This window comes from Bos indicus x Bos taurus, chromosome 5 (assembly GCF_003369695.1).
Source record: "Bos indicus x Bos taurus breed Angus x Brahman F1 hybrid chromosome 5, Bos_hybrid_MaternalHap_v2.0, whole genome shotgun sequence".
NCBI lineage: Eukaryota > Metazoa > Chordata > Mammalia > Artiodactyla > Bovidae > Bos > Bos indicus x Bos taurus.
This window is the reverse complement of record NC_040080.1, coordinates 66,597,659-66,609,662: the sequence shown is the minus strand read 5'-3', so window position 1 is coordinate 66,609,662 and position 12,004 is coordinate 66,597,659. Positions and strand designations below refer to the sequence as shown.

The window sequence follows — 12,004 nt, the reverse complement described above, 5'->3', positions numbered from 1 at the left end:
ATTAATTTAAATATGCATCTTCAGAGAATTCAAGACATTGTTTGGAAACGTTTAAGATTGGAAAGCTACTGCAAAATTTATGATGTCACATTTCTTATGACTAGTCAGAGTTGAATACAAACATACTAATAATATGGAACAGCTCATTTAAGATTCAAGATTGAATGAAGCTAAATTAAAAACAACTATATACTGTCACAATTTCCCTGATTTATTTACCTATGGTATTGGCACATATTGTTTTGGTTAATATTTTAAAAATACAAATACCTCTTCCCATGCAGAAAAGTGCATGTGAAATGAAATATGGAATTGTATACAGCTTGATAAACAAAAGCTACATGCTCAAACAGTACCTAAAGTTTACAAATCAAATCCCTAGTGTTAATTATCACAGAAGCTTGGTATCTAAGCACAATCTTAAAGGAAATAAGAATACTTATTTCCTTATTCATCTGCCTCTACTGCAATGCTAAGAAGAAAGAATGACAAAATCCTTTTGACATCTTAAGAATGACATTCAATATTCAAAGGCTAAATGTTTTTTATTAACCACGATCTTAATTTAAACTTCAGATTTATAAAGGTGAACGTTTATACCTTTATACCTAATGCATACATTGTTTCTTGTTTAAAAGTACTTTATCACTCAAAATGGTATTTATTAGTTCTGAACTCACAAATCTATCATATGCCTCTATATTCAAGAGCAGTTCAGTCCCAGATTTTTCACATGGTTATGAAAATGAGAAACTGCTAAATTAACCTGGGTTCCCATATTGCAATCTTCTTTCTATCAAGTTATAAACTAAATCTCCACTTCAAAAGTGTATATAAAGTCATACACAACCTCCAGGTCTAGAAGCCTTTTTTAAGTGTCCTAGTTTAGTTATGTTTACAGGCAGCAGGAAGTCTGGTTAGTAGAGGGTGGGATTTCTAGTGCTTCCTTTCCTATAACAGGAGACATTTTCGGTGGCTGAGTGAAAGGCCTGTTTGGATTTCTGTTTTTTGCTTTTGCATGTTGGTGAATGGAGGGAAATGAGAGAGCTTGGAGGACTCACTGTAAGTACCTTCCACTCTTAGCTTTATTCAGAGGGAATAATCTAAATAGTAACCCTCTTAAGACCACTATGTGTTGGGAAAAGTGAAATTTCTGCCTGTTTGTCAGTCTGTCAACCAAGATTTCAGTTGATTCCACTTTGGTGTCTTAGTAAGACAGCTATTCTGAACTAAGTTTGGTTAAAAGAAGTTTCTATTTATTACTTTATGGATTTTCAAATCAAAAGATTTGATAGCTCATTGCTAGGAGTCATTTACGTTTTTAATTTGATATACTTACTAGTAAATTCTGATTGTTTGAGGGTTCTATTCACTAGCACCAGGTACTGATGGCCCCCCTCAAAGAAATCATGTGCATGCATGGATCAAATTGGACAGGGCTCAGAAATAATTATTTAAAAAATAGAGTTTTTACTTTTTTTCAAATTTATTTCATATATGCAATTGCTTTTGTTTTACAGCAGTGAATTACATTTTCAAATTAAGAGCACCCTCATTTTCACCCATGTTCTTATCTCTAACATCCACATTATAAGGTACTAAGCAGATATAACGCATTTTTTTCTCCATGGATTTAAAAATATATATACAGTGATAATATTCTTTTTAAACTTGTCTTTTTTCTCCAGATACCTTGTCTATTCATTCTTAAGTGTATGAAAGTTGGTGTGTGTGAGGATGTTTAGGAAAAAAAATTAATTTCCTTCAATTCCATTTCACACTTTAATATTGAATAAAAAATGAAATGTGGAGAGTGCATTCTTATAGGATTAAACATACTTTTTCTAACTACTTAAACCAGCATTTTGGAACTCAGATCTCTGTAACCAAGACTAGAAGTCACTGAAAGACTTTAAAATCATTTAACCACCACAACCAGATTCATGTATGGACATAAACCCAATGCATGAATTCTTTATATGTTTAATCTCACAATTTAACTACCCAAATAAGTTTTTAAAGACAAACATTTAAAATTTGCCATTAAGGAAAATCTAATCTCCATCCTTAACTATGACTCTTCATTTCAACTAAAAATCTTCCAATATGTTGAAAAAAAATACTCCTAAGAAAGTTATGAACACTGAAATCTGAGATATGATTCTTGTTAAATATTCGTTTCTCTTTCTGAGGAATTAACCTCTGCTCCTTTCCACTCTTCATTTTTGCCGCTTTTGATATTAACACTGGGACTTTGAGATGTCTTCAAGGGTTCAGTTTCTTGAGATTCCTTGGTATGTATACTCTTCTTCTTTTCCCTTGCAAGCAATCTGTAGTTGGCAGCATTACCAATGAGCAGCCACACGCTGGCTAGGACCACAATAGCTCCACAGGCCAAATACATGTATTTATATTGTCCAGTTTCGTCCACCAATTTACCTAAGAGACAAAGAGTGGTTTTTAAGACAGCATTGTAAATCAGCCATAAAATGGTAACAGTTTCAAATAAAATCATTCCACACTGCGTACCTATTTCTTATTTAATACTAAATGAGAGTTGAATAAAGAAAAAAACATTCTAGATTAAGACTTCCACATATACATAGTAAAGGCATGTTAGAGGCACATACTACATTATACTACCAGTATATGAAATACATTGAAAGTTGCTGCCTTCAATAAAAGTGTGCTACCAAGACAAACAAGGTATATATGTATATGTCTATATTTTCATAGATACATATATATGAGATACATTTTAAACCTACATATGTAGAAATATATATACATATTTACATATGTAAACATATATATGGATATATTTATAGCATATATAACAACAGACTGGTTCCAAATGGGAAAAGGAGTACGTCAAGGCTGTATATTGTCACCCTGTTTATTTAATTTCTATGCAGAGTACATCATGAGAAACGCTGGGCTGGAAGAAGCACAAGCTGGAATCAAGATTGCTGGGAGAAATATCAATAAGCTCAGATATGCAGATGATACCACCCTTATGGCAGAAAGTGAAGAGGAACTCAAAAGCCTCTTGATGAAGGTGAAAGAGGACAGTGAAAAAGTTGGCTTAAAACTCAACATTCAGAAAACGAAGATCATGGCATCTGGTCCCATCACCTCATGGCAAATAGATGGGGAAACAGGGGAAACAGTGTCAGACTTTATTTTTTTGGGCTCCAAAATCACTGCAGATGGTGACTGCAGCCATGAAATTAAAAGAAGCTTCCTCCTTGGAAGGTAAGTTATGACCAACTTAGATAGCATATTCAAAAGCAGAGACATTACTTTGCCAACAAAGGTCCATCTAGTCAAGGCTATGGTTTTTCCAGTGATCATGTATGGATGTGAGAGTTGGACTGTGAAGAAAGCTGAGCGTCAAAGAATCGATGATTTTGAACTGTGGTGTTGGAGAAGACTCTTGAGAGTCCCTTGGACTGCAAGGAGATCCAACCAGTCCATTCTGAAGGAGATCAGCCCTGGGATTGCTTTGGAAGGAATGATGCTAAAGCTGAAAGTCCAGTACTTTGGCCACCTCATGCGAAGAGTTGACTCATTGGAAAAGACTGTGATGCTGGGAGGGATTGGGGGCAGGAGGAGAAGGGGATGACAGAGGATGAGATGGCTGGATGGCATCACCGACTCGATGGACGTGAGTCTCAGTGAACTCCAGGAGCTGGTGGTGGACAGGGAGGCCTGACGTGCTGCGATTCATGGGGTCGCAAAGAGTCTGACATGACTGAGTGACTGAACTGAACTGAACTGATATTGAGATTGCTTCATCCTTTCCATATTTCCTATCTTTTCTATAAAGAGTATACATTATATTCTTTAGGGAAAGTCAAAAGGCTTTCCTTTTCCATTTCCTAATGGGTCATAATATTTACTAAATGACTTCTCTATGCCTAGCACTAGGCTAAACATTTTATTTGTAATTTTGCATTTAATCCTTAAAAAATTCATTCTGACATATTTTGACCATGATTACATAGCAAATGTGGAGGAAACTAGGATCTTACCAAAGTCTGTCTGCATCTTATATTAACTAGTCCATAAAATGGCTTCACCAAAACTCTTGGTTAAGTGTCATGTCACTTTTTGGACTAACCACAGTTTTTCACTTTATCTAAATCTAAATTATTAAGGCCAAATGAGTCAGGGACAAAGTTTTTGCTCCATTTGATTATTGAGAATATTGAAAAACTAGCCTGGTACCAAATAATTGGAAGGTTTATTGACTTTTAAACAAGCTACAGCTTATATTGTTTATATTAATTTTGCCTCATGCTTATGCAAGCATCTAATTCTTAATAATAGTTATTATTGGCAAAATTTTGTAGGCACAAACCCAAATTATTTTTCATATGCATATTCAGGTGATTCTGAAACAGACCTATTCGTTTAGTCAGAGTTTCCAACATTCTGACTAGAATTTAGTTCAGTTCAGTTCAGTCACTCAGTAGTGTCCAACTCTTTGCGACTCCATGAACCACAGCACGCCACCCTTCCCTGTCCATCACCAACTCCCAGAGCTTGCTCAAACTCATGTCCATCCAGTCAGTGATGCCATCCAACCATCCCATCCTCTGTCATCCCCTTCTCCTCCTGCCTTTCAATCTTTCCCAGCATCAGTGTCTTTTCCAATGAGTCAGTTCTTCTCATCAGGTGACCAGAGTATTGGGACTTTAGCTTCAGCATCAGTCCTTTCAATGAATATTCAGGACTGATTTCCTTTATGATGGATTGGTTGGATCTCCTTGCAGTCCAAGGGACTCTCAAGAGTTTTCTCCAATACCACAGTTCAAAAGCATCAATTCTTCAGTGCTCAGCTTTCTTTATGGTCCAACTCTCACACACATCTATGACTACTGGAAAAATCTTAGCTTTGACCATACAGACCTTTGTTGACAAAGTAATGTCTCTGCTATTTAATATACTGTCTAGGATGGTCATAGCTTTTCTTCCAAAGACCAAGCATCTTTTAATTTCAAGCCTGTACTCACCAACTGCAGTGCTTTTGGAGCCCCCCGCCCCCGCCGCCTGGCTCCAAAAGTCTGTCACTGTTTCCATTGTTTCACCATCTATTTGCCATGAAGTGATGGAACTGGATGCCATGATTTTCATTTTTTGAAAGTTGAGTTTTAAGCCTGCTTTTTCACTCTCCTCTTTCATCAAGAGGGTATTCAGTTCCTCTTCACTTTCTGCCATAAGGGCGGGGTCATCTGCATATGTGAGGTTATTGATATTTCTCCCGGCAATCTTGATTCCAGCTTGTGCTTCTTCCAGCCCAGCCTTTCTCATGATGTACTCTGCATATAAGTTAAATAAGCAGGGTGACAATATATAGCATTGATGTACTCCTTTTCCTATTTGGAACCAGTCTGTTGTTCCATGTCCAGTTCTAACTGTTGTTTCTTGACCTGCATATAGGTTCTCAAGAGGCAGGTCAGGTGGTCTGGTATTCCCATCTCTTTCAGAATTTTCCACAGTTTATTGTGATCCACACAGTCAAAGGCTTTGGCATAGTCAATAAAACAGAAATAGATATTTTTCTGGAACTCTCTTGCTTTTTCGATGAGCCAGCGGATGTTGGCAATTTGATCTCTGGTTCCTCTGTCTTTTCTAAAACCAGCTTGAACATCGGGAAGTTCATGGTTCACATATTGCTGAAGCCTGGCTTGGAGAATTTTGAGCATTTCTTTACTAGCGTGTGAGATGAGTGCAACTGTGCGGTAGTTTAAGCATTCTTTGGCATTGCCTTTCTTTGGGATTGGAATGAAAACTGACCTTTTCCAGTCCTGTGGCCACTGCTGAGTTTTCCAAATTTGCTGGCATATTGAGTGCAGCACTTTCACAGCATCATCTTTCAGGATTTGAAATAGGTCAACTGGGATTCCATTACCTTCACTAGCTTTGTTCATAGTGATGCTTCCTAAGGCCCACTTGACTTCACATTCCAGGATGTCTGGCTCTAGGTGAGTGATCACACCATTGTGATTATCTGGGTCATGAAGATCTTTTTTGTACAGTTCTTCTGTGTATTCTTTCCACCTCTTCTTAATATCTTCTCCTTCTATTAGGTCCATACCATTTCTGTCCTTTATCAAGCCCATCTTTGCATGAAATATTCCCTTGGCATCTCTAATTTTCTTGAAGGGATTGCTTGTCTTTCCCATTCTGTTGTTTTCCTCTATTTCTTTGCATTTATTGCTGAAGAAGGCTTTCTTTTCTCTCCTTGCTATTCTTTGGAACTCTGCATTCAATGCTTATATCTTTCCTTTTCTCCTTTGCTTTTCGCTTCTCTTCTTTCCACAGCTATTTGTAAGGCCTCCTCAGACAGCCATTTTGCTTTTTTGCATTTCTTTTCCATGGGGATGGTCTTGATCCCTGTCTTCTGTATAATATCACGAACCTCCGTCCATAGTTCATCAGGCACTCTGTCTATCAGATCTAGGCCCTTAAATCTATTTCTCACTTCCACTGTAATCATAAGGGATTTGACTTAGGTCATACCTGAATGGTCTAGTGGTTTTCCCCACTTTCTTCATTTTAAATCTGAATTTGTAAATCAGGAGTTCATGATCTGAGACACAGTCAGCTCCCGGTCTTGTTTTTTGCTGACTGTATAGAGCTTCTCCATCTTTGGCTGCAAGAGTATAATCAATCTGATTTCAGTGTTGACCATCTGGTGACGTCCATGTGTAGAGTCTTCTCTTGTGTTGTTGGAAGAGGGTGTTTGCTATGACCAGTGCATTCTCTTGGCAAAACTCTATTAGCCTTTGCCCTGCTTCATTCTGTACTACATGTAGGAAGAGTTTAAACACTGACTTTATATACATCAAAAAAATTCACGCTTGGCCTGGCAGTTATTGTGACAATTAGGGGCAGGCCAAGAGGTCTAAGTAAATACCTACATTTAGCATTAATTAAAACAATGCTATACAGTTATTACTAGAAAAGATAGGCCAACAAAAAGTATTTAAAATTTATTACATGTAAGTCTAAGACTAAACGAAGTCTTCACTTCAAACATTAATGTACACATGTGTTGTTACTCAGTCTCTTTACTTGATAATTTAGCACAGACACTTTTATAGTCATCTCTGACAGTATTTTAGATCTTTAAATCTAAAGATAAAGGTTACAAATATGGGATATAAGTATCTGATCAAGAAAATGACTTTGACTGAACTTCTCTTCATTCTTGCATTCCTATTGATATATTCCGATCATTGATATTATAAATGTATTCCTTCCTTAAGCATGTAACAAGTTCTATATTAATATAACCATTACACTCCAATAGGAAAACAGATATTAACCTTTTGAGAGCATTACTTTAAAGTTTTGACTTATTTTTAAAAAACAAGAGAAATTTGTTTACCAATGATAAAGTGATATTTTATTTTTATATTTTTAACAATACAAGTTGATATAGGTAAAAATCTGCAAGTCATGCTAATTATCAGTCTAATTTAAATTCTCAAGTTCATAATACCAGGCTATAAATGAAATTTTTGTCTAAAATAGACTAATTAGGAGATTAAAAATATATAATAAGGCTAAAATTAACACATCTACAGTCTTTTAGGGTATTAGTTGTCTATTATTACAAACCACATTTACACTACAAAGAAAGTCTCAGCTAATGGATATTAATTTTATGCTATTTGCTTTCTTTGATGATAAATATTCTTACCAGCAAGAGGAGGACCAAGGAGGACAGGACAGCACTCCACAACTGTGACGAGTCCCACAGCACTGGAAAATCTTTGAGCACCAACAAGGTCCATGAGCGTTTCAAAGAGGACACTGCTAACACTCCCAAATCCAAGACCAAAAAATACAGCATACACCACCAGGCTTGTGTAGTCCTCAGCCAACGCACATAAGAGATGACAGATTCCAGTGAACATCACTGCGAAACTGAAGAAGTACTGGATTCGGGGTCGGATTAATTTGGAATTGGCAATAAGTCCTACAGTAGGTCTGGCAAACATATCAACAAAAGCCATAACAGAGAGCAAGAAAGCTGCAGAATACTCATCAATTCCTTTGTCTTTAGCATATGGAGCCAAGAATATAACAGGGGCGAAGAACCCCAGAAACATAATGACATTTCCAGATAAGTATATCAGAAATCCTCTATGCTTAAAAAGGGAGAAATCTAAATATTTATTAATTTCTTCCCATACTGATAACTTTTTTTGTCTTTTCTTCATACTGCAATCAGTTTCTCTTACACCAACCTTATTTTTAGACTCAGTACTTGCTTTGGGTTCAACAGGTCTCATAAGGGACCCAGCCACACAGCAGTTCAATAGTAAACCTCCCAAAATCATGAAGCTTCCCTTCCAACCATAAGTATTAAAGAGGTACTGATTGAAAGGAGCCAAAGTACTTAAGAAAACAGGACTTCCTGCCATTGCAAGGCCATTCGCTACAGGTCGTTTCTTATAGAAGTATTTGCCAATGATTGTTAAGGCAGGCTGCAGGTTGAAGGCCAGACCTAAACCTACAAAGAACAAAACAAAAGGAAGAAAAAAACACATTATGCCACTCACATAAGAAATCACTTGTCAAAATGTACATTCAAGTGGAGATGGCAGAATGAAAAGGCAACAGCACACAGTAAATAAAAAATTTAAAAATTTTTAAAATTACATATTGTCAATAAGATACCACATAAACAAAAAGGTTCTCATAACTAGACATCTGAGATGCAAGACTGTTTCATAGCCCTTTCCTTTTAAAACACAAAAATAAAACCAAGAACTTCTTCTAATGTTGCAACAATCAGAGAATAGGTAGAAATCGGAACACAGTTCATTAGTTCTTAGTCATAACCGCTTAATTCCATAAATAAATTAATTTCTCTAACCTCTCTCTTTATATACACATGCAGAGAATAGATATTTTCCTTAAGGGCAAGAGTGTATTTAAAACATGAATACTTTCTTTTCAGTACAGAATAGACTAAACAGATTAAAAAGGTTGTCATTTATAAATAATCTTAGATCTCCTGTAGGTATATCTTTCAAAGCTATGCAAATAATAAAAAGAGTAATAAATTCATGCCATTAATTTCATGTTCTTCATCCCTCACGTTACACATTTCATAACTACAGAGGTGAATGTATATTAACTAAAAAATAATTTTAGCTGACTGTTTATATGGGTCAAAAGTTTCTGCTGTCTAGGGACACCCTGACAGTGCTGAGTTAGCTCATCAAGATACTATTTGGCAACAAAAATGAATGTTTGTTAAAAAAGTAAATACAAGTGATTTATACAAACTACCTCTCTTTACCCTTTAACCTAGACATGATTCTGTGTTATTTAGGATCTATAGAAGTAGGAATTCTTTGGCATTTACCAATTTATGCAAATTTGAGACAGTATTACAAATTGGTTAAGTATTTAGATTCCAGGACACTGGGTTCTGATTAAGTATATCTGGCAAATACTTAATGCAAATCTCTAATACAAATATTTGTATTTAATATTTGTAATAGTATTCAGATTGATTATATTCTTTGAAGCCAAAGATGAAGAAGCTCTATACAGTCAGTAAAAACAAGACGAGTGGCTCAGATCATGAACTCCTTATTGGCAAATTCAGATTTAAATTGAAGAAAGTAGGAAAAACCACTAGACGATTCAGGTATGACTTAAATCAAATCCCTTATGATTATACAGTGGAAGTGAGAAATAGATTCAAGGGACTAGATCTGATAGACAGAGTGCCTGATGAACTATGGATGGAGGTTCTTGACACTGTACAGGAGACAGGGATCAAGACCATCCCCATGGAAAAGAAATGCAAAAAAGCAAAATGGCTGTCTGAGGAGGCCTTACAAATACCTGTGAAAAGAAGAGAAGCCAAAAGCAGAGGAGAAAAGGAAAGATATAAGCATCTGAATACAGAGTTCCAAAGAATAGCAAGGAAAAATAAGAAAGCCTTCTTCAAGTGATCAATGCAAAGAAATAGAGGAAAACAACAGAATGGGAAAGACTAGAGAACTCTTCAAGAAAGTTAGAGATACCAAGGGAACATTTCATGCAAAGATGGGCTCAATAATGGACAGAAATGGTACGGAACTAACAGAAGCAAAAGATATTAAGAAGAGGTGGCAAGAATACACACAAGAACTGTACAAAAAAGATCTTCATGACCCAGATAATCACGATGGTGTGATCACTCACCTAGAGCCAGACATCCTGGAGTGTGAATTCAAGTGGGCCTTAGGAAGCATCTCTACGAACAAAGCTAATGGAGGTGATAGAATTCCAGTTGAGCTATTTGAAAACCTGAAAGCTGATGCTGTGAAAGTGCTACACTCAATATGTCAGCAAATTTGGAAAACTCAGCAGTGGCCACAGGACTGGAAAAGGTCAGTTTTCATTCCATCCCAAAGAAAGGCAATGCCAAAGAATGCTCAAACTACTGCACAATTGCACTCATCTCACACGCTAGTAAAGAATTGCTCAAAATTCTCCAAGCTAGGCTTCAGCAATACGTGAACCATGAAATTCCAGATGTTCAAGCTGGTTTTAGAAAAGGTAGAGGAACCAGAGATCAAATTGCCAACATCCGCTGGATCATCGAAAAAGCAAGAGAGTTCCAGAAAAACATCACTTTCTGCTTTATTGACTATGACAAAGCCTTTGACTGTGTGGACCACAACAAACTGTGGAAAATTCTGAAAGAGATGGGAATACCAGACCACCTGACCTGCTCTTGAGAAACCTATATACAGGTCAGGAAGCAAGAGTTAGAACTGGACATGGAACAACAGACTGGTTCCAAATAGGAAAAGGAGTATGTCAAGGCTGTATATTTAATTTACATGCAGAGTACATGATGAGAAATGCTGGGCTGGAAGAAGCGCAATCTGGAATCAAGATTTCCGGGAGATATATCAATAACCTCAAATATGCAGATGACACCACCTTTATAGCAGAAAGTGAAGAGGAACTAAAAAGCCTCTTGATGAAAGTGAAAGAGGACAGTGAAAAAGTTGGCTTAAAACTACACATTCAGAAAACGAAGATCACAGCATGTGGTCCCATCATTTCATGGGAAATAGATGGGGAAACAGTGTCAGACTTTATTTTTTTAGGCTCCAAAATCACTGCAGATGGTGATTGCAGCCATGAAATTAAAAGACACTTACTCCTTGGAAGGAAAGTTAACACCAACCTAGATAGCATATTGAAAAGCAGAGACATTACTTTGCCAACAAAGGTCCATCTAGTCCAGGCTATGGTTTTTTCAGTAGTCGTGTATGGATGTGAGAGTTGGACTGTGAAGAAAGCTGAGTGCCAAAGAATTGATGCTTTTGAACTGTGGTGTTGGAGAAGACTCTTGAGAGTCCCTTGGACTGCAAGGAGATCCAACCAGTCCATCCTAAAGGAGACCAGTCCTAGGTGTTCATTGGAAGGACTGATGTTGAAGCTGAAGTTCCAATACTTTGGCCACCTGATGGGAACAGCTGACTCATTTGAAAAGACCCTGATGCTGGAAAAGATTGAGGGCACGAAGAGAAGGGGACGACAGAGGATGAGATGATTGGATGGCATTACTGCCTCAATGGACATGAGTTTCAGTAGACTCTGGGAGTTGATGATGGATAGGGAGGCCTGGCATGCTGCGGTTCATGGGGTCGCAAAGAGTCAGACACAGCTGAGCAACTGATTTGAACTGAACTGAATAGTGTTCCAAAAAACTGATATGAAGGAACCAGTAATCAGCTTTGATGAATGACAGGGCAGTATGCTCTCTGATTCTACCTTAGCCATACTTGTGAGATATGCAGAATGATTGTAGATCCAACGTCTAAGTAATGAAACTATTGTCAGCAGCTGGTAAGAGGAAGGACTCAAATTCCCAGGAATTGTGCTTTGAGGTTCACATTTCTTTACCTATGCCATCTTCCTCCCTGTGCCCCTATTCTGTCACCTGGAATTTTGCTTTCACATGTTAATG

General features: G+C 37.0%; 1 protein-coding gene across 6 annotated transcripts in view; it reads right to left on the bottom strand.

The window, feature by feature from the left end:
• Window positions 1-526: 526 nt before the first annotated feature.
• SLC16A7 (solute carrier family 16 member 7) overlaps window positions 527-12,004 on the bottom strand; it is a 195,865-nt gene continuing 184,387 nt past the window's right edge. For all 6 annotated transcript variants that reach the window (XM_027542402.1, XM_027542403.1, XM_027542405.1 and 3 more), the window contains 2 exons: window positions 7,715-8,530; window positions 527-2,439 (listed from right to left, as the gene is read on the bottom strand). In XM_027542402.1, coding sequence (XP_027398203.1) covers window positions 2,168-2,439; window positions 7,715-8,530 — 1,088 coding nt within the window. In that variant the 3' untranslated portion in view covers window positions 527-2,167. The remainder of the gene's footprint in view (window positions 2,440-7,714; window positions 8,531-12,004) is intronic.